Source organism: Neovison vison, chromosome 6, assembly GCF_020171115.1.
Source record: "Neovison vison isolate M4711 chromosome 6, ASM_NN_V1, whole genome shotgun sequence".
In the NCBI taxonomy this organism is placed as follows: Eukaryota; Metazoa; Chordata; class Mammalia; order Carnivora; family Mustelidae; genus Neogale; species Neogale vison.
Genome location: NC_058096.1, coordinates 22,474,238 through 22,494,301, shown reverse-complemented (window position 1 = coordinate 22,494,301; position 20,064 = coordinate 22,474,238). Strand labels below are relative to the sequence as shown.

At 32.5% G+C, this 20,064-nt stretch overlaps 1 protein-coding gene and 1 pseudogene across 2 annotated transcripts in view; one reads left to right on the top strand and one right to left on the bottom strand.

The window, feature by feature from the left end:
• The window catches only part of NCAM2 (neural cell adhesion molecule 2), a 524,714-nt gene that overhangs the window by 340,939 nt on the left and 163,711 nt on the right, over positions 1 to 20,064 (top strand). For both annotated transcript variants that reach the window (XM_044251090.1, XM_044251091.1), the window contains exons 6-8: positions 1,041 to 1,158; positions 12,883 to 13,043; positions 15,403 to 15,548. In XM_044251090.1, coding sequence (XP_044107025.1) covers positions 1,041 to 1,158; positions 12,883 to 13,043; positions 15,403 to 15,548 — 425 coding nt within the window. The remainder of the gene's footprint in view (positions 1 to 1,040; positions 1,159 to 12,882; positions 13,044 to 15,402; positions 15,549 to 20,064) is intronic.
• On the bottom strand, positions 17,517 to 17,616 carry LOC122911032 (annotated as a pseudogene).

Genomic DNA, 20,064 nt, shown 5'->3' with positions numbered 1-20,064 from the left:
ATCATGTCCCTTGTATCCAAATTCATAAAGGCAGAAAGTTGATTCATTGTGCTTAATTGGTAAGATACATATCAGTTCCTATAGCCACCATCAATGACAAAAATACAACATCAATGCTGACCTGAATGCTATTGTGTAGATATTTAATTAATGTCACACTTCTCAATGCCTGTCTGGTCATGTTGTTTAGGATATATAAAAAACAATTCTGTTAATATAATTAATTTTAGGAATATCATTTTGTCAGATTCAATTGAAAATCATTAAAGTGTGCATTAAAATAAAAATTTATGCTGTGCTTTGATATTTAGCATCTATTATGGATACTATTGATTTATTTATTGCAAACAGTCCATTTCAGTAACAGTTTCAACATGTCCAAATGTGCAGCATATACGGTTTTTGCAATGTAATTAGTTAGAAATTGGGGAAGCTTAATTTTTAAAATTGAATTGTTCATGAAAATCTATTTCATACTCTCTATGGCTTGAGCAGTTTCTCTTCATAAAATGTTCTATAGTTGTGTGAAGAAATTAAGTGCAGTTAATCAGAAAGAACATTATCGTTTGACACCTAATTTGAAAGCCCTGTCTTGAAGCAGTGAATGATTGCTTATAGAATTACATATACCGATGAAGACCCAAATAGGAAATCCATTTATGCTCCAAGTAGATCTCAGTGTTGCTGTCAGGGTGGTATTGTCTGTTTTTTTGTGAGAAATATTTCATAAAAGTATACATATAAATTTGTTAAAATGTCTAGTTTCTCGTTTATTCTAAATTGATGGGTTAAAAACAGTAAAATAACACAGGTGTGTATTATTTAATTATTGTACCTTGGAATGCAGGTCAATGGTCTTTACTGTGCAACCAAGTCCATCTTGTTGATATAAGTAATGTAAGTACAGAAGTAAGTGAACAAGCTCTAAAGATTAGCATTTTAACAATGACAACAACAACTAAGTAGTTCTAAGGAAGTCTCGATGGTGTTGATGAAATGTTTTTCATCTCTATTTAATCTATGTTTATGTCTTTTTTCAGTGCCGCCAGCAATCACAATGCCTCAGAAATCCTTTAATGCCACAGCAGAGAGAGGAGAGGAGATGACATTATCTTGCAGGGCCTCTGGCTCCCCTGAGCCCTCCATCTCCTGGTACAGGTAAGTGTTACACATATACATCCTTCCGGCTTGTATCCAGAATCAATGTCATCGAAAAAGATTTCTGATCTTATTTTATCAAGAATAAAAGCATTCTTTAGAATTTTATTAAAAGGTTGTGGTGGTTTTGTTTTCAGTCAAATTGGTTAGAGTAAATTGTTAAAGAGATTAACAGAGTGAATTAACCCAAGTCAAAGGCCCGCATGTTTCTGGCCAAAGTGGGCCCAGAAGCCCAATGACTAATTCAACCACGTTAATCTTACTTCTAGAGAGTATCTAGAAATAGGAATGCTAGTATTAATAGCATCACCACTGTGTGTATATAAAAATCATATTTTATTAAAATGTAAATGTATGTTTTATTTATGTACCATATTATTCAGGAAAAAAGCTAATTATCTACAGTTAAATTTCCATAAATGTAGTGTCATTTTTTAAATTTTACTTCATCAAAAGAATAAACTCTCTATTCTAAATCTGTTCCTTGACAGTTTACTTTTATATATTTCTACAGAATTTTTAAATGTTACTTGATTTCTATTAACATCAGATATCAACATATTTCATTCTTTTTTAAAATTTTTCATTAGCTTTTTATTAATTGACAATTTTTAAATATTTTGCTTCTAATTATTTAATACTAATTTGATTCTGTCCATGGTTTTTATTATGTTCAGTTAGCCACTGTATAGCTTTTGATGTAGTGTTCAGTGGTTCGTTAGTTAAGTATAACACCCAGTGCTCATCACAGCACATGCTGTCCTCAATACCCATCAACCTATTACCCCCTCCCCCCACTACCTCCCACTCTGAAACCCCCAGATTATTTCTTGGGGTCCATAGTCTCTCATGGCTTATTTCCCTCTCTGATTTCTCCCCCTTTGGGTTTCCCTCCCTTCCCCTATGGTCCTCCATGCTATTGCTTATGTTCCACATATGAGTGAAACCATATGTTGTCTTTCTCTGCTTGACTTACTTCACTTAGCATAATCCCCTCCAGTTCCATCCATGTTGATGCAAATGGTGGGTATTTATGGTTTCTGATGGCTGAATAATATTCTTTTGTGTTTATATACCACATCTGCTTTATCCATTCATCTGTTGAAGGGCATCTCAGCTCCTTCCACAGTTTGGCTATTGTGAACATTGCTGCTAAGAACATTGGAGTGCACATGCCCCTTCTTTTCACTATGTCTGTATCTTTGGGATAAATGCCCAGTAATGCAATTGCCAGGTCATAGGGTAGCTCTATTCTTAACATCTTGAGGAAACTCCATACTGTTTTCCAGAGTGGCTGTACCAAGCTTCATTCCCACCAACAGTGTAAGAGGGGTCCCCTTTCTCCACATCCTCGCCAACATTTGTTGTTTCCTGTTTTGTTAATTTTTCCCATTCTAACTGTTGTAAGGTAGTATCTTATTGTGGTTTTGATTTGTATTTCCCTGATGGCTAGTGATGTTTAACATTTTTTCATGTATCTGTTAGCCATTTGTATGTCTTTTTTGGAGAAGTGTCTGTTTATGTCTTCTGCTCATATTTGACTGGTTTATTAGTTTTCTGAGTGTTGATTTTGAGACATTCCTTATATATCTTTATAGATCTTGGATATCAGCCCTTAATCTGTAATGTTATTTGCAAATATCTTCTCCCATTCCATGGGCTGCCTCTTAGTTTTATCGACTATTTCCCTTGCTGTGTCCAACCTTTTTAACTTGATGAAGTTCCAAAAGTTCATTTTTGCTTTTGTTTCACTTGTCTTGGAGACATGTCTCAAAAGAATTTATTGTGGTCAATGTCGAAGAGGTAATTGCCTATGTTCTCCTCTAGGATTTTGATGGATTCTTGTCTCACATTGAGGTCTTTCATCGATTTTGAGTTTATCTCTGTGTATGGTATAAGGGAATGGTCCAGTTTCAATATATTTCATTCTTTTGGGTTTTGGCTCTAACTGTTAAAAAGGAGATAATGAAACTTTACAAATGGACAATCTTAAAAATATATCTTAGTTATTAATTCTGGTTACCACTCAGGCATAGCTACAGATATTTACAGTCTCTTCTATGCTTCATGAACCAAATCGTTTAAGAATAATCACAAGAAAACAATTAGTAGAAATATATTCATATTGACAAAAATTAGCCATAGTGAGGATTAGGTTTTTTTAAAAACTTTTTCAAGAAGAATAATTACAACCCAATTCTCTTTTTTTCTATTAATTCCTGAGAACTTACTGATATTCTATTCCTTTCAAACCCTTATCCGTTTAATACAGCAGGTAGCAATAAACAAGATATTTCTTCAAATAAGGTAAATAGATGTTCTTTGCAAACATTAATTCCTTTGTGACATACTGTTGGTATTTTCTAAAGGATTACACATCAAACATGAACATATTCACCCCAGATAATGATCATGTATCTCTGAGAGTTCTGGTTTCTGGTGTGTATCCTTAAGAGTCAATATTACATCTAATTGCAGCACAGAAAAGCTCCTGGATCATTCATTACAATGAACAAATATTGTTCTAGAATCTCATTCTCATCATTTTATCTTTCCAGGGAGACTTCCTTCTGTTTAGATTTCTGTCTTAAAGTTCAACATTTGTTCAAAATTCTCATATTTAAGTGGAAACATAATTATCATACAGGCTAGAATAAGTCAAATTCATAGGCTAATATAGTAAGTCATTTAAATCTATATTTTTTATCTTTACATCTTCAAATAGCATTTGTTTCATCCCTTTAATGGTACAAATAATTGTTCCATTCTCTAGATATGTAATGTATAATAGCAGAATGGGAATATATGTTAATGACATATTAATGTCATAAAAACAAAATTAAAATTAGTTTTTACTTTGACATTTATATATGTCATATTTATATATGTGTATATACAATGTGTAATTATAATGCTTATTATTTTTTTCTTAAATATTTGGAAAATTTTCCAGTGAAACAGCCTATGCTAAGACTTGTGTTGTGTAAAGGTTTAACTACAAATTCAAGTTCTTTCATAGATCTAGGTTTATCCCAGAAATATCTTTGTCTTTAGTGGTCTCTGGTGATATCTATCTTTCCAGCCATTTGTCCATTTCATTTCAGTTGTTTTTACTAGCATATAGTCATTTACAGTATTTTCTTATTATATTTATAATTTTTGCATTATCTATATTGATCCTTCCTCTCTCATTCTGATAAATTGGTCACTGGTTATTTGTTCTTCTCTCTTTTCATCCTGATCAGTCTAAAAAAATGTTTATGAAAAGAACGATCTTTTCAATGATCAGCTTTTGGTTCACTTACTTTCTTCTTGTTTTTCTATTTTCTAATTCATTGATTTCTGCTCTTATTTTTATTATTGTCTTCCTTTTTTTTAACTTTTTATTTAATATTCTCTTCTATTTTTAGTGGCTCAAAGTGGGTACATATGTCATTGATTTTAATCATTTATAATTTTCTAATAGAAGCATTCATTTCTCCCTTTTACGATGCTTTAATTGCACTGTACTAATTTTAATATGTCCATTTTTGTCCAGTTCAAATATATTTTTAAAAGATTTTATTTATTTATTAGAGAAAGAGAAAGCATGCATGAATGCAAGTTGGGGGAGGAGCAGAGGAAGAGGGAGAAACAGACTCCCTGCTGAGTGCAGAGCCTGATGCAGGGTTTGATTCCAAGACCCTGAGATCATGACCAGAACTAAAGGCAGGCATTTAACTGACTGAGCCACCAGGCACCCCTTATTTAAGTATTTAATGTTTTTTTCTTGTAGTGTTATCTTGTTTGTTTCAAGTTTTATTTACATTCCAGTTAGTTAACATATGGTGTAATATTAGTTTTAGGTATAGAATTTTAGAGATTCATCACTCACCTATAGTAACCAGTGTTCATGACAGCAAGATACCTCCTTAATCTCCATTACCTATTTAACCGACTTCCTTCCCCTCACTGCCCCTCTAGCAACCTTCAGTTTATTCCCTGTAATTAAGAGTCTCTTTTGTGGATTGCCTCTCTCTCCTTTGTTCCCCTATGTTCATCTGCTTTGTGTTTTAAATTCTGTGAGTGAATTCATATGCTATTTGTCTTTCTCTGACTTATCTCACTTAGCATCATATACTCTAATTCCATCCACATCATTGCAAAATACAAAATTTCATTTTGATGGCTGAGTAATATTCCATTCTACTATTTCTTTATCCAATTACTCTATCCTTTCATCAGTCTATGGACATCTGGGTTCTTTCTAAATTTGGCTATTGTTGATTTTGCTGCTATAAATATCAGGATACAATTGTCCCTCCGTGTCAATTCTTGTAACATTATTTTTGGCATTGGTTATTTAGAATGTTGCTGATTTTTTTTCCAAATATTTGGGTATATTTCATATGTATTTCTGCTACTAATTTAAAACTAAATTCCTTAATTGTTAGAAAACATACTTTGTATGATATCAATTTACTTAAATTTATTAGGTCCCACTTTATAATATTTTCAAATGTTCTGTTTGCACTTGACAAATACATATATGTGTATATGTGTATATATCTATATAGAGATAGATAAATAGATAGATATTCCACTGTCATATGGAGTAGTCTCTAAATATCAAATAAGTCAGCTAGGTGATTAGTATTATTCACATCTTCTATATCCTTACTGATTTTACAACTATTATCTCTTTTTGTTCTCAGTTCTCTCTGTTTTTATTCCATGTCTTTGGAAGTTCTGTTATATGTTTAAACATTTATCAATGTCAGTATTATAAAAATTATTAAAGACTTTGTTTAGGAATAAAATGATACCAGATAGAATTTTGAGTCCTTTTTTCTGTTTTCAAATTTTATGTCTTTAAGTTTACTGAAATATATTGCTATATTTTCAGATTATTGATTTTTTTCTTTAGCAATGTTTAAATTACTCTCAAATTTACCAGAGTATATATCATCATCCTATTTTTTATCTCTATAAGTTTGATGAAGGACTATTTTTGAGGCAAAATTGGTATAAGGTATTATTAGTTTCAGGTATACATCATAATAATTTGATTTTCTGATACATTACAATGTGATCACAACTGTAAGTCTAAGTACCATCTGTCACCATACGATGATTTCCCTTTACCCATTTGACCCATCCACTATCTGCCTTCCCCGTTGACACCCGCCAGTCCATTGTCAGTATCCATGAGATTGTTGTGTTTGTTCAATCTTTTTGTTCTTTAGGTTTTACATGCAAGTAAAATCATATGGTATTCATCTGTTTCTGTCTATTTATGTCATTTAGCATAATACTTTTAGGGTCCATTAGTGTTGTTAGAAATGGCAAGATTTCCTTTTTTTCCTATGGGATTTTTCCAGTTATCTTTTTGTAGCTGATTTCTATTTTCATATCGTTGTGATAAGAAAAGATGCTTGCTATGATTTCAGTCTTCTTAAATTTAATGAGACTTGTTTTGGGCAAAATGCCATTTATCCTGGAGAATATTCCATGCACACTTGAGAAGAATGTGTATTCTGTTGATTTTTGATGGATTGCTCTGTGTATATATATAGAGATAGATAGATAGATAGATAGATAGATAGGTAGATGTATATATCTATTACATCCATCTGGTCTAATGTGTTGTGTAAGGCCAATGTTTTTTTATTGATTTTCTGTCTGGATGATAGATCTATTGGTGTAAATGAAGTATTAAATTCCTTTACTACTATTGTGTTGTTGTCAATTTCTGCCTTTAGGACTGTTAATACTTGCTATATATATTTAGGTGCTCCTATTTTGGGTGCATAATTATATATAAATGTATCTTCTTTTTTGAATGACCCTTTTACCATTACATAATGCCCTTCCTTGTCTTTGTATTGTATTTGTTTTGTTTTAAAGTGATCATTTTGTCTGATATAAGTAAAGCTATGCTAGCTTTGTTTTCATTTTCATTTGCTTTTTCTACCCCTTCACTATAATCTCTCTGTGCCCTAAGATCTGAATTGGGTCTCTTATAGGCAACATATCAATAGGTCTTGTTTTATCCATTCACCCATTATATGTCTTTTGATTGGAGAATTTAGTCCATATGCATTTAAAGTAATTATTGATAAGTATGTACATAGTGCCATTTTGTTAATAGTTTTCTGGATGGTTTGTAGCTCCTCTTTCTTCCTTTCTCCTCTTTCTCTTTTCCCTTGTGGTTTCATAGCTTTTTTAGTGTTATGTTTAGATTCTTTTCCCATTATCTTTTGTGCATCTACTATACAGGTTTTTGCTTTGTGAAGCACACATATAACAGACTGTCTGTATAGCAGTTTATTTTAACTTGTGAGCATTGTAAGTTTTGAATACATATTAAAGACTCTAGATTTTTTCTCCCCCACCACATGTCTTATGTTTCTGATGTCATATATTTTTTATTTTGTGTATACCTTAACAAATTATTGTAGTTTTAGTTTATTTTACTACCTTTGTCTTTTAAACTTTTAAATTTTAAGTGGTTAATCTGCTCCTTAATATATTTGCCTTTTCCTGTCAGATGTTTACTTTCATATGTTTTCTGATTACTAGCTAGTACATTTTCTTTTTAGCTTGAGGAAGTACCTTTAACATTTCTTGCAAGGCTGGTGTAGTGGTGTGAAATCCTTTAGCTTTTGCTTATCTAGAAAACTCTGTCTGTCATTTATTCTGAAGGATAGCCTTGCTGGGTAGAATATTATTGGTTGGAAGTTTTCCTTTTAGCACTTTGAATACACCATGCCATTCTCTTGTGGCTTACAGAGTTTATGCTGAAAAATCAGCTGATAGTCTGATGGGGTCTCTTTATATGTACCAAGTTATTCTCTTGCTGCCTTTAATATTTTCTCTTTTTCTTTAACTTTGACATTTGAATTATAATGTGTTATGCTGTGTAGCTCTTTGGGTTCATCTTTTTTGGGACTATCTGTGCTTCCTTGAACGGGATGTCTATTTCCTTCCCTAGGTTGGTTAAGTTGTCAGCTATTGTTTCTTCAAATAAGTTTTTTGTCCCTTTCTCTTTCTCTTCTCCTTCTGGGACCCTATAATGTGAATGTTACTCCACTTGATGTTGTTCCATAGGTCCCATAAGCTATCTTCACTTCGTAAAATTCTTTTTGTTATTATTGTTGTTGTTCCTTTTGGGTGAGTTCCACTGTCCTGTCTTCCAGGTTGCTGATCTGTTCTGCATCATCCAAACTGTGGTTGAAATTCTTTAGTGTATTTTTTTTTCAGGTCAGTTTTTGTATTCTTCACCTGCATGACTTTTGTTTGATACTTTCTTATATTTTCTGTTTGTTTGATGTTCTTACTGTGTTCATCCATTCTTTTTCCAATTCAGTAAGCATCTTTATGACCACTACTTTGGACTCTTTACTTATCTCCATTTCAACAAGGATTCTTCTTTTCTTTTCTGGATTTTATGTTGTTCTTTTTTGGGGCATATATTCTATTTTTCTCATTTTGTTTTTCTTTATATTTCTGTTTCTGTGTATGAGGTGGAATAGCTATCTTTCCCATTCTAGAAGGAGTGGCCTTGTGTAGGTGATGAAACTTTTCATTCAACCTTGCCCTAATTCTTGGATGTCTTTTGAACTTCGTGTTTACCTACACAGTCTGATTTATTCTTAACTGGTGAGAGCACAAGCGTGGAATGAACAGCTTGGCATCGTGGGGGCCAGGAAGATATAGCATTTGGGCAGGGTGAGCCTGCTGGCTTCAGAAGCCCCAGAGGGGCCCCTAGATAGGAGGGAGCTCACTGGCAATAGTAGGGCCACCAGAGCTTGTGGGAAGGGCAAATCAGGCAGCTGCATCAGCTATAGGATTACAGCTACCACAGGACTATGTGGGGCAAGTCCTACAATACTAGCAAGGTTGAATGAGAATGTACAAATGGTGCCACCAGCATCTTCTCCCCTGGAAAATGTCCTACCAGATGCCTGTGTCTCCAGCACATGCTAATGAATGTCTACTGCATATAGAAATGTGCTTTCCAAACTATGTTTTTTGTTTTGTTTTGTTTTTTTTGAGATTCCTGGGGTAAGTCTGTAAGACCTTTAAAAGCATACTTTTCATTTCTCACAGCCTTTTGGATCTCTAACATATAAGCCCTTTTGCTTTGCAGAATTAGATATTTTGGATGTTCATCTCTCCAGTGTAAACCCCAAGGGTTGGGGTGCCTGATATGGGGTATAAGCCCCTCACTCCTCAAGGAGAAACTCCAAATTTGTAATGTTCCTCCAAATTGTGATTTGCCATGTTGACAGTAGGAATTTTGGCAAGATTATATTTTTGCTTCTCTTACCTGTCTCAATCCTTTATCCTTTGTTGTGGAGAAACTCTTAAGCTAGTTTTCCTGTAGTTTTCAAGGGGAATTTATCCTTGCATAGCTGAAGATTTGTTATGTCCATGGGAGGAGTTGAGTTTAGGATCTTCCTACACCACCATCTTGAACGTCCCCTCCATTTACTCCATATTTATTATACATTCTATGATACAGAACTTTCTCTTTCCTCTTACAAGCTTATAGCTCATTTTTACTTTCTTGAAAATATAGAATATATTCTAATAGTTATTTTAACAATCTTTTCTCCTATTTCTATCATCTGTATCATTTCTGGATCCTTCTAATTTATTGACTTTTCTCCTTGTTATATGTCATATTTTCCTACTTATATATTAGCCTGGTAATTTTTGATTGAGTGCCAGGTATTAATGATTTTATGCTTTGGAGTACTGGATATTCTTGTACTCTCTTACTCTATTTTTAGATGTAGGAGGTAACTTGGGATATGTTTGATCATCTGAGGATTGCTTTTAGATTCTTTTAGTGGATCCAGAGCAAGCTTCATCCTAGGGTCAGCTTGATTCCATTATTGAGGCAATATTCTTCTAAGGAGGTGACTTAATGTCCTGCATTTTAGGTCTTTTTACCCTGAATGACTGAGAAGCAAATTATTCCTGTTTCTGGGATTGCTGTGTTTTATCTTTTCCAGTGGTTCTTTGCCTATGCTGGGAAAGCCTTTTTGGCATGCAGTCACAAATCAGTAGTTAAAGATTGGTTGGGGATACACTGCATATCTCTTTACCTTCTTTCTTGTGCAGCTATCTTTTCTTATATTCTCTGGTTCACAAATTCTAGCTACTTTAACCTCCTCCAACTGAGAACTCTGCCTCGCTGTGCTTGGGTTCCCCACTATAAGCTACACACTTGAAACTCTCCTTGCATAGTAAGCTATGGTGGTCTTAAGAGGTCACTATTATGAGCTACTTGTTGATTAATGTTTAAAAACTGTTAATTAATCAGTGCCTATTGTTTGCTCTTTACAGTGGGAGGGTAGATATGGTCCCTGTTACTCCATTATGCTTAAAAGTGAACTATCCTCTCTTCTTTATTATCTCCACTAATTCCCTGATTCTAATCCTTATTTTCTCATGCCTAGAAAAGGGGTACTTAGAGAAGTGGTTTACATTTTAAAGTATAGGCTTACAGAATTCCATCAGAATTCTTTGGGAATCTTTTTCAGACATGGGATTCCTCAGAAGTAGAGTGTGAATAATAGCAAGTGTATTCTATATCACAAGTTTATTAGGAGAGTGGTATTAAAGATCTTACTTTGGTTATATCTCTTGCTGATATCTTTAAATTGAGCTTTTGAAGGAAAAATAGTCTTTACACACAGATTTCCTCTAAATCTCTTCAAAATCTCCCCATTCACTTCAGAGCCCAAATCATAATTATTTTTTTTCCCCATGAAAATTTCTGGAGTATTTTACCCGTCATCTTTTTCCTTCTCTCCTACTATAGTATATCCCTCCTTGTCCCTACCTAACACAAAAAAAGTTATTATAAATTCATTAATGGGCTCTACCTTATCTTCAGTTACTGCTCTTAATGCCAATGATATTATAAATTCTTTATGATAGGTAGCCATGTCTCACTCATTTCCTATACTTCAAACATTTGGCATGATATTCCAAATGAGGTAGGAAAATAACTCTCTTTGTCAGAAAGAACATTAGAATTTAGTTAATCTGCTGCTTATATTACTATGTAAATCTAATTTTCTTCATCTATGATTTCAGGGGTGGGAAAATCATATTTACAATTTTAGTTCTCTAATATGTGAATGAGGGTAAGAAGGACAATGGACATATGAGCTAATTGTGAGTTTTAAGTCAAGTTGAATATATAAGGAAAGTGTCTTATAGGCCATAAGTTGCTTAAACTTCTAGAGTATTATTATTATTATTGTTGTTGTCCTACAAATTATTACTTTCTATTGATTAGAGTAAGAAATACATTGTATCACTAGTTGCTGTGAAAATTCTACTTATACATTATATTCTTGACAAAGTTGTTGAAACATTATTTTTGATTGTTATAAATTTTATATTAATAAAAATAAGAAAAAATATTAAAAAATACAGAGCAATACTATATATGTAGTATTAATATTTTACAGACTACTTTTGTACCCCACTCTCATGCGATTTTTGTACATTTCATGATATCTTTAGAGATGTCAATAGAAATGGGAAAAGTGGATGTTAATGAGCCATAGAAGTATAAGTTTTATATTAGGATATGTGCCAATGCTTTCTGGAAGTGAAACCAGAATTCACTGGAAAGATCATTTAGGATATTAAAGTAATATTCTCTCTCATTTTAGGAAATATTTGTTATAATTCATTCAAAGATTTTTTCTTCTTCTTTTTTTTTTTTTTTTTTAATTTAAACTTGTGTGGACAAATAGATATCCCATCCCCTAAGGACAGATCCTAAACGTTTTACATTAGTGGGCCTTACAATCAATTCAGTCCTTCAAAATACCATTATAAGAAATAAAAGGAAAACTAAAGGAGAAAGAAAAAGAGAAGGAGGAAAAGGAAATGTAAATAAACTAGAATGGAAGGGAATAGACAGTATAGGAAGGTTTCACATATATTAAGGAGAATTGTAGAAATTACTTAAGATTTAAGTATGTTTAAGACATTTCTTACTGTAAGTCAGAAAAACTTTGAAAGACTTTTTTTAATAGATAACAAAAAGTGGAACTGGAAGAGAGTGAAGACTATTTCAACTCAGAAATAACTTGGAAAATATTGAAAATTATTTATGTTTAAGAGGAAACATATCTAAGAATGAATAATGAATTAAATCATCATATTCAGGATAATTTCTCTAACTGCATTTGCACATAATTGTTTCATCTTACCCTCTTATTGGTAGTGCTTATTTGCAATATAAATTGGTAACATATTTAAATTGTGTTTATTTTGAAACTTCTTTAGAGGATGTTTCCATAGAAAGTTTCTTAAATGTATCCTAGGTACCTGGTAAATAAACATGTGTTGACTCACCAACACAAAAAGTGTATATGGAATTAAAATCGGCAGCACAATTATTTATTAATTTTTTTGCTATTAAAGTAAAAATTGAACCAATGTGCTTATTTTGCCCAAGGTCAGTGTTAAGATTTCAACATAGCTCAACTATTATTCTTGTCTCTAAGTTTAAGCGATTTTCAATTATAATTTCAATATCTAGTAACTGAGTTTTACTGGATTACTAAAAGTATACTTGTGATTGGAATATAGCTTTGTCTATCCAAATCCATATAATGATTGAAAACTACCGATCAAAAAATTGAATACAATCTCCTCCTGAGTTATGAAGTCAGATTTATGAAGATCAACCTCTGTTTTCTTCTTTAGGAATGGCAAGTTCATTGAAGAAAATGAAAAGTACATATTGAAGGGAAGCAATACAGAACTCACTGTCAGGAACATAATTAATAGTGATGGGGGTCCTTATATCTGCAGGGCCACAAATAAAGCAGGAGAAGATGAAAAGCAGGCATTTCTCCAGGTCTTTGGTAAGTATTATAGCATAGTGGTTAAAATTATGATGTCTAGAGGGAAGTCTGAGTCAAATCCTACTCTGTCATTTATATGTCATTAACTTTCTAAAATTAAATCTGTTTTCTCATCTGAAACATATTTTAGCATTGCAGCTACAGGTTGAATTATTTGAAGAATTACATGAAATGATACATGTATATTCTTATAAAATATTGGATGACCTATAACAGAAGATGGAAGAAAATTCCTTTAAATTACACATAACTGGGATCTGTTATAACTTACAGATCATTTATATTTACATATATATATATAGGTTGGTCTTCATAAATCTTTATGTGACACATGTTGAGATTAGTTTTACTTTTAATATACTTCAGAACAACACATCTGTAAGCTAAAATTAGGAAATATTGACCTGTATCCATAAGAAATTACTTTTCTTCATTCTATTAAAAGGATATGTAATATGAATGTCTTTCATATTTACCAAAAGCTGTATTGTTTTCTTTGGGGAACTTACAGAAAGTGGATAAGCAGTAAGGTGTTTTTTAAATTGATTTAGCTTCCATTATGTTTGTAAGAAGAAAACCAGTTTTACTTGTGTATTTGGAATATGTCATTGTCTTTAAAAAGCATAATATAAAATTATATGCATTAATAACATTTAATATGTTTTCTCCATTTTTCAAAACACTGTTATCAAAATTCCTTCACAACAAAAAGAGGAAGTGGGAAGAAAAGAAGGAAAATTCTATGAGAGTAAGAAGGACCATAGTTCATGTAGAGGAAAGAGTAAACAAACTTAAAATTGTTAGAAATCATAAAAAGTTGTGAACTTATTCTAGCAGTATTCACCACTTAACAAGATTGTTCTCTTTAGAACCTACACTAAATAAATATGACTCAGTATAAAAATTTATTAATTACTAACAATAGTTTCTGAGATAATCCCAAAGAGTAGACATTCTCAATTTACATCAGAGTGCTATTATGAAATACTAATAATTTTTTTATTAAGCTGGCAGTGCATGAGAACAAAGAGATAAAAGAAAGATTCTAATATTTTTATCTTTTCAAATGGCAAATACTTCATGATATGCTATATCACTATTGTAATCACTTTTTTATAGTAACACTAAATAAATTTGCATTGTGCTTGAAACAAAATCAAATATATATAGTAGAAATCCAACTAAATCCATTTAAGTCGATGCAATAAACACTGAACTGTTAAAAATTATACATTCCATACTTCCAATATTTGAAAACTAGGTTTCCAAGATGAAAAGCAATTTATTTATATCCCATGATCAGTTGCATTTAAAGATTAAATAAAGTGTTACTTTTCTGAAATACCATGTGCTGGCTTTCACCCCTTTTAAGTTCTACCATGTAAAAATTTAAGAAATGCAGATAATACAGATTTTATAATTGTAAAGATCTGTGGTATCATGCAAATTTGTGGATGGACATATTTTTAATATAATGATAATTTAAATTAGTAGACATAATGTTTTCTCTCATTACTGAAGTCATAATTATAATGAAATGATTAGTTACAATGCCTAAAATATTGTTAAAATAAACTGAAGTAAAAAATAAGTCAATTGGAATAATGTAACAATCTAACATATATATACTTACTTCATAAATATTTTAAATATTATGCATAATTTTACTTACTACATATTCAAGATACAATCATCATTTTCTTTCTCGGGCGGAATTATTTTTAAAGCTTAAGAGATAATCACTAAATAAGCAGATGTTACGCATGAACACATACACACTCATAAACATAAAGCCACCATGTGGCTTTAAAAGAGGAGATTTTAGGGGCGCCTGGGTGGCTCAGTGGGTTGAGGCCTCTGCCTTCGGCTCGGGTCATGATCCCGGGGTCCTGGGGTCGAGCCCCACATCAGGCTCTCTGCTCAGCGGGGAGCCTGCTTCCCCCTCTCTCTCTGCCTGCCTCTCTGCCTACTTGTGATCTCTGTCAAGTGAATAAGTGAAATCTTTAAGAAAAAAAAAAAAAAAAGAGGAGATTTTAATTTTGTAGATTTAAGAGAGAGAAAAATAAAGGTCTTTTGAAATCACAAAGTTTCAAAAGGAATTATAATTTGTATGTTGGCTTTTAAGCCACTTCAAATTTTTTTTTATGATAATCGATGAGAATTATTTTCTAAAGCTTTTCTCCCTGTACTTTGCCAGTCTCTTGGCAGTCCTTTAATGCAAAGTGTGCTGCTGTAACTGTTAAAATGTTAGTAATTCTATACTGTACTAATGTGAACTTAAGTGCCCACTGTGGCTTTTGAGTCTGAATAGTGATATTTTCCTCCCATACAGATTGAGTAATGTATATATTCTTTACAGTACAGCCTCACATAATACAGCTTAAAAATGAGACTACGTATGAGAATGGTCAAGTCACACTTATATGTGAAGCAGAAGGGGAGCCTATACCAGAAATCACTTGGAAAAGAGCAGTAGATGGCATCACATTTTCTGAAGGAGATAAGGTAAAAGGATCTCAATATATAGTCATTTTCAATACCATTGTATTTTCAGAGTTTTGCACATTACTAAATCTCACATTGGACTTCAGTTTACCAAGTATCTTGTAGGAATGCAAGAAACGGTTGAATTTTTCGAGAGGTAATGCTACCACACTCAGCCCGAAAATTAGTGGAGAAAAAGTGAAAGTGTAATATTTAAAGATGTTTTTCATTATGTCACAAAATTTTAGGTTGTTGTTATTCATGAGTTTTCTTACAGGAATTTTGGCATACATGGAATTTATAAGTTATTGCAATTTTAGCTCCACACCCCATGCTGTAAAAACGAGAGTCATCACAGTTGACCAAATTCTCTGTCATCATTAACTCTTTACTCTTTAGAATTGTCTTGTGCAGTGCAAAGTTAGGTGTCACCTTCACGAGGTGGGGATCCTGATGATGGGAGCTGAAATGATGGGGATACTACTGACTGGTGATCAGTAGACGTATTTATTTCTTACAATCACTTCTTTTATACCTTCACAAGATCCGATGGCAAACAGGATATAGATTTATGTGCAGGGTGTGGGCTACATGGGAGATGTGATTTACGTGCAGGCAATCAAGTGAGACAAATGAACAACAGCGATTATCTCTTAGCTTTAAATGACAGGAGCGAGTTAGGGATTCTCCACACTTACCAGATCTGTCTCAAGGAGGACATGAAAACACTCCAGGGATCCTCCCATGTTTGTTCTGGGCCCAGGAAGACTCTTGCCCTCCATCTCCTGGAGTTTTCTCACAGGGTTTGACTCGACCCCAGTCACACTGGCGAGTATCTGGGTTGTGTTTCAACAGTTAGGTTTTGCTTTCATGTAATTTAGAATCTAATAAAGAGAAATAAACACAGACAGAACAAAATACAGTACTTTGGTAATTGTCAGTCCCATGTAAATGGGCGACCTGTCACCAGAACACATTTACATTACTAACTAATTAATAATAGATTTTCATTATTGCTCATTTTAATAATTATTCACACAAACTCCAACGTATGGACAAAGTGAAACAGAAAGGAAATGATAGTGAATTAGTGATAAAATGAATTGACATTTCACATGTGTAAAAGAGGGTAAGATTAAGATTACCAATATCTTTTCTTAATATTAAAGAGAACCTCCTTTAAGCTTTTCATTAATTTAAATCAAGTTCTGGAAAGCACAGTGATTTCTACAATATAATTCTGTACCTTTGACATACTAATAAGGATAGCAGAAAAATCTGAAACCCACTTTATCTGAAAGACAGTTTCTATCCCTCCAACTCATCATGTAGTTTTGAACAACTTGCTAACTGCATAAATTGACAAAACAGCCTTTTCCCTAGCTATTTACCATTTATTCTCTGTAAGAATTGTATTCACATATATATGTATATATGTATGTATCATATACATATATCTAAGATATACATGGTATGTATTCATATATATATCTATATATCAAACTTCTTTGCCTCATGTCCTCCTCATGATGGCATTTTTAAGAAAGTATATCTTTTTTGATAATAGTAATAATATTTTGATATACTTATTGTATATATACAAACTGAAAATCAGATTTATAAAATATCTTCTGGAAACCCAGAGAAACCATACAGACTTTGCTTTAACATTTTCTTAACAGAAAATCCTAGATATTATTAAGGCATAATTGTCAAATCTGAAAGGAGTTATATTTCCATAAAATTTTTTAAATTATAAAAAAGTAGATATAAAAGACTATAGGTAATTGTTTTCCTGTCAATTTAGTACATTTCTTTAGATCTCTCAAGAATAATGATTTTCATGTCTTCAAGCTCTTATTAATTATACCTTCATATTCCTAACTCATGCTTTCATTATATTTTTGACCACTGTAAAATTCCTAAAAGTTCTTGTCTTTTTTTTTTTTTTTACTAGTAGCTGTTGATCAATTTGATGTGAAGTTATTTCAAAGTATGGGACGGGAATTTGCATGTCATCCCTATGCAGGGGTTTTACTTATCTTCTTTTTATCATTCCAATTTTAGTATATGTTCTGCCAAAGTGAGCAAGCCAGCACCTGAAAGTTCTCATCTTAAGATAGTGTTTACTCTTCATTTAATGGATATTTCCTTATGTGTATACCAAAAATGAGAGATGCATTATGTCCAGTTATTTTATCATGAAAAATTATCAAGTAACCAGAAGGCTGTGACATTTTTTTCTATACTGTAAACCCCCGGCCACCCAAAACTATATTCAGAAATTTCTTCTCTAGTAGTTATGAAGAATAATCAACTAGTTTTGTTTGAAAAGAATTGTCTCTATTAAAATACTCTTTTTATTTTTTATTTGGTTTATTTTCTACAAAACAATTATAGAAAACCATATATGCTTTTGTTTTTCCAAATGTAACTTCTATCCAGTGGGTAAAGAAATGAAGGTCATTCACTTTCTATCATGACATTTCTCCTAAATTATTTTGATTCATATCTTATTTTCTGCATAGTAAACCTCATTTCTCATTACTAGTTTCTTCAACAACCGAAATTCAAAAACTGAATGGTTGACCTGAGCTTTGAAGTAAGACATACCTGGTTTGAATCTCAGCTCTGCCGTTTGGCAGTATTATCTGAACTCTTATTAATATGAGTTTCTTCATCTTTAAAATGTGGATAATAACATTTACTTCCCTTAAAGGAAGAATAAATCTGGGAAGTAGTCCTAACCCTTTACATTTTGTAAATATTCAATAAACTTTATTTTATCTTTGTTATATTATTTGTCATATTACATAATTTTTAAAGCAAAGTTTGTCTTGTTTGTTATTCTGAATAAAATCTAGTTGTTAATAGACTCCAAAAAGTCTGGTAACTGAGGTTTGATTAAACACTATCACGGAGTATATTCAGATCATATCTGTCTTGTCATGGAAAGCATGAGATTGTATTTTCCGCAAGAATCACTTGGAGAGCCTGTTAAAATGCACCTTCTAGAATCCCACTCCCTGATGTTGATTTAGTATGTCTGATACAGGACCTAGAAGTACATATTTAATAAACTCATAAGGGTGGTATCATATGGATTGACTTCAGGCCATACTCTGGAAAATAAGACTCTTAAGTCACATGAAATTTAACAGCTAATCCTGTCAACAGAAAAGTGCTCTTAACAGATTACTTGGCACCTGATAGAAGCTTGGGAAATATGGAACAAAACAAATCAAAACTTCCCGTCATGTATATACTATCAATGTTTTGATGAAACTGCTCATTCTGTAGGTCATAGTGAAACAGCATCAGTGTAATGTGCTCATACTAAAAACTTAATCCAAAAATACGGCAGTGCACTTAGCAGTTATGTTCATCAGTCTAGATTTACAAATGATGGGGTCTCAATTAATAATATCCCCTTTCCCTACCTAAATTCTCAATCACTAGATAAGACAAAAAATAATAATAAATAGAGATAAAATGTCATGCGACTTAAACCAGCGGGTAAGTGAATGTTCTTATACCGAACCAGAGAATTAAACAGTCTTACCCAGCACAGTCCTGAGTAGCATTCGACCCTGTAGCCCCCCACTGTGGGAGAGCAGATATCACTGCCAAGGTTACCATCATGGCTGAAAGCAAGGGAGAACCTCTGGTCTCTCTACAGGAAGGTCCTTTCTGAAAATAAGAGAGCAGCTAAGAAAAACATATTCAGTATGATCAGTATGATATCCTCATAGTTACCCATCAAACATCTGCCTGGTTCTCATGGGGAAGAGTAATTAAGGAGTTGGAAAGTCCAGAACTGGTATGTTCACAAGTTCCCTTCCCATGGAATAAATGTTAGGAATCCATGAGAAGTGTTTATTGCCCAAAATAGCCTTATGTTAATAACATCTTAATAAGCACTGTATATACATTTTCACAACTTAACTTCTGATATTCTTACTCCATGCTAAATGGCCCCAAAACAAAGTGGAACAAAACAGCCATTTTCTTTTGTTTATGATTTTGTGCATCAGGAATTTGCAGAGGCTCAGCAAAGGGGACATCACGAGGCACTTCAAATGTGCTCACATGTGTATGTTTTCTGTATCTATAGTTTTGTAGAACAACTGAACTATGTATATTAGTATACCATAAAATATCCTTGCATAATATGGCATCCTTCAGAAATCACAACAAAAAATGGGGTCCTTAAATACATTTAAACTCATGACTATTTCATCGAACCCACTATAATGCATCTTATCTACATTTAAAATAGTGTATGAAATTTTAACAACTTCAGAAAATTTCAGAAATATGTATAATATGTAAGAAAAAGAGTATTCACTTGCTTCAAAAATATTTTCTTAGTATTCATTGTTATTTCAAAATAACATTTTGTCCATCATTTTATTGTTAAAGAAATTTCACATTTTTCACTTTTAGTTACCCATTTAATTGAAATTTCTAGACACTTTAGTGCAATTTAAGTATTATTTATGATTCTCTCTAAAAATATTGATTTACCAGGGTTATC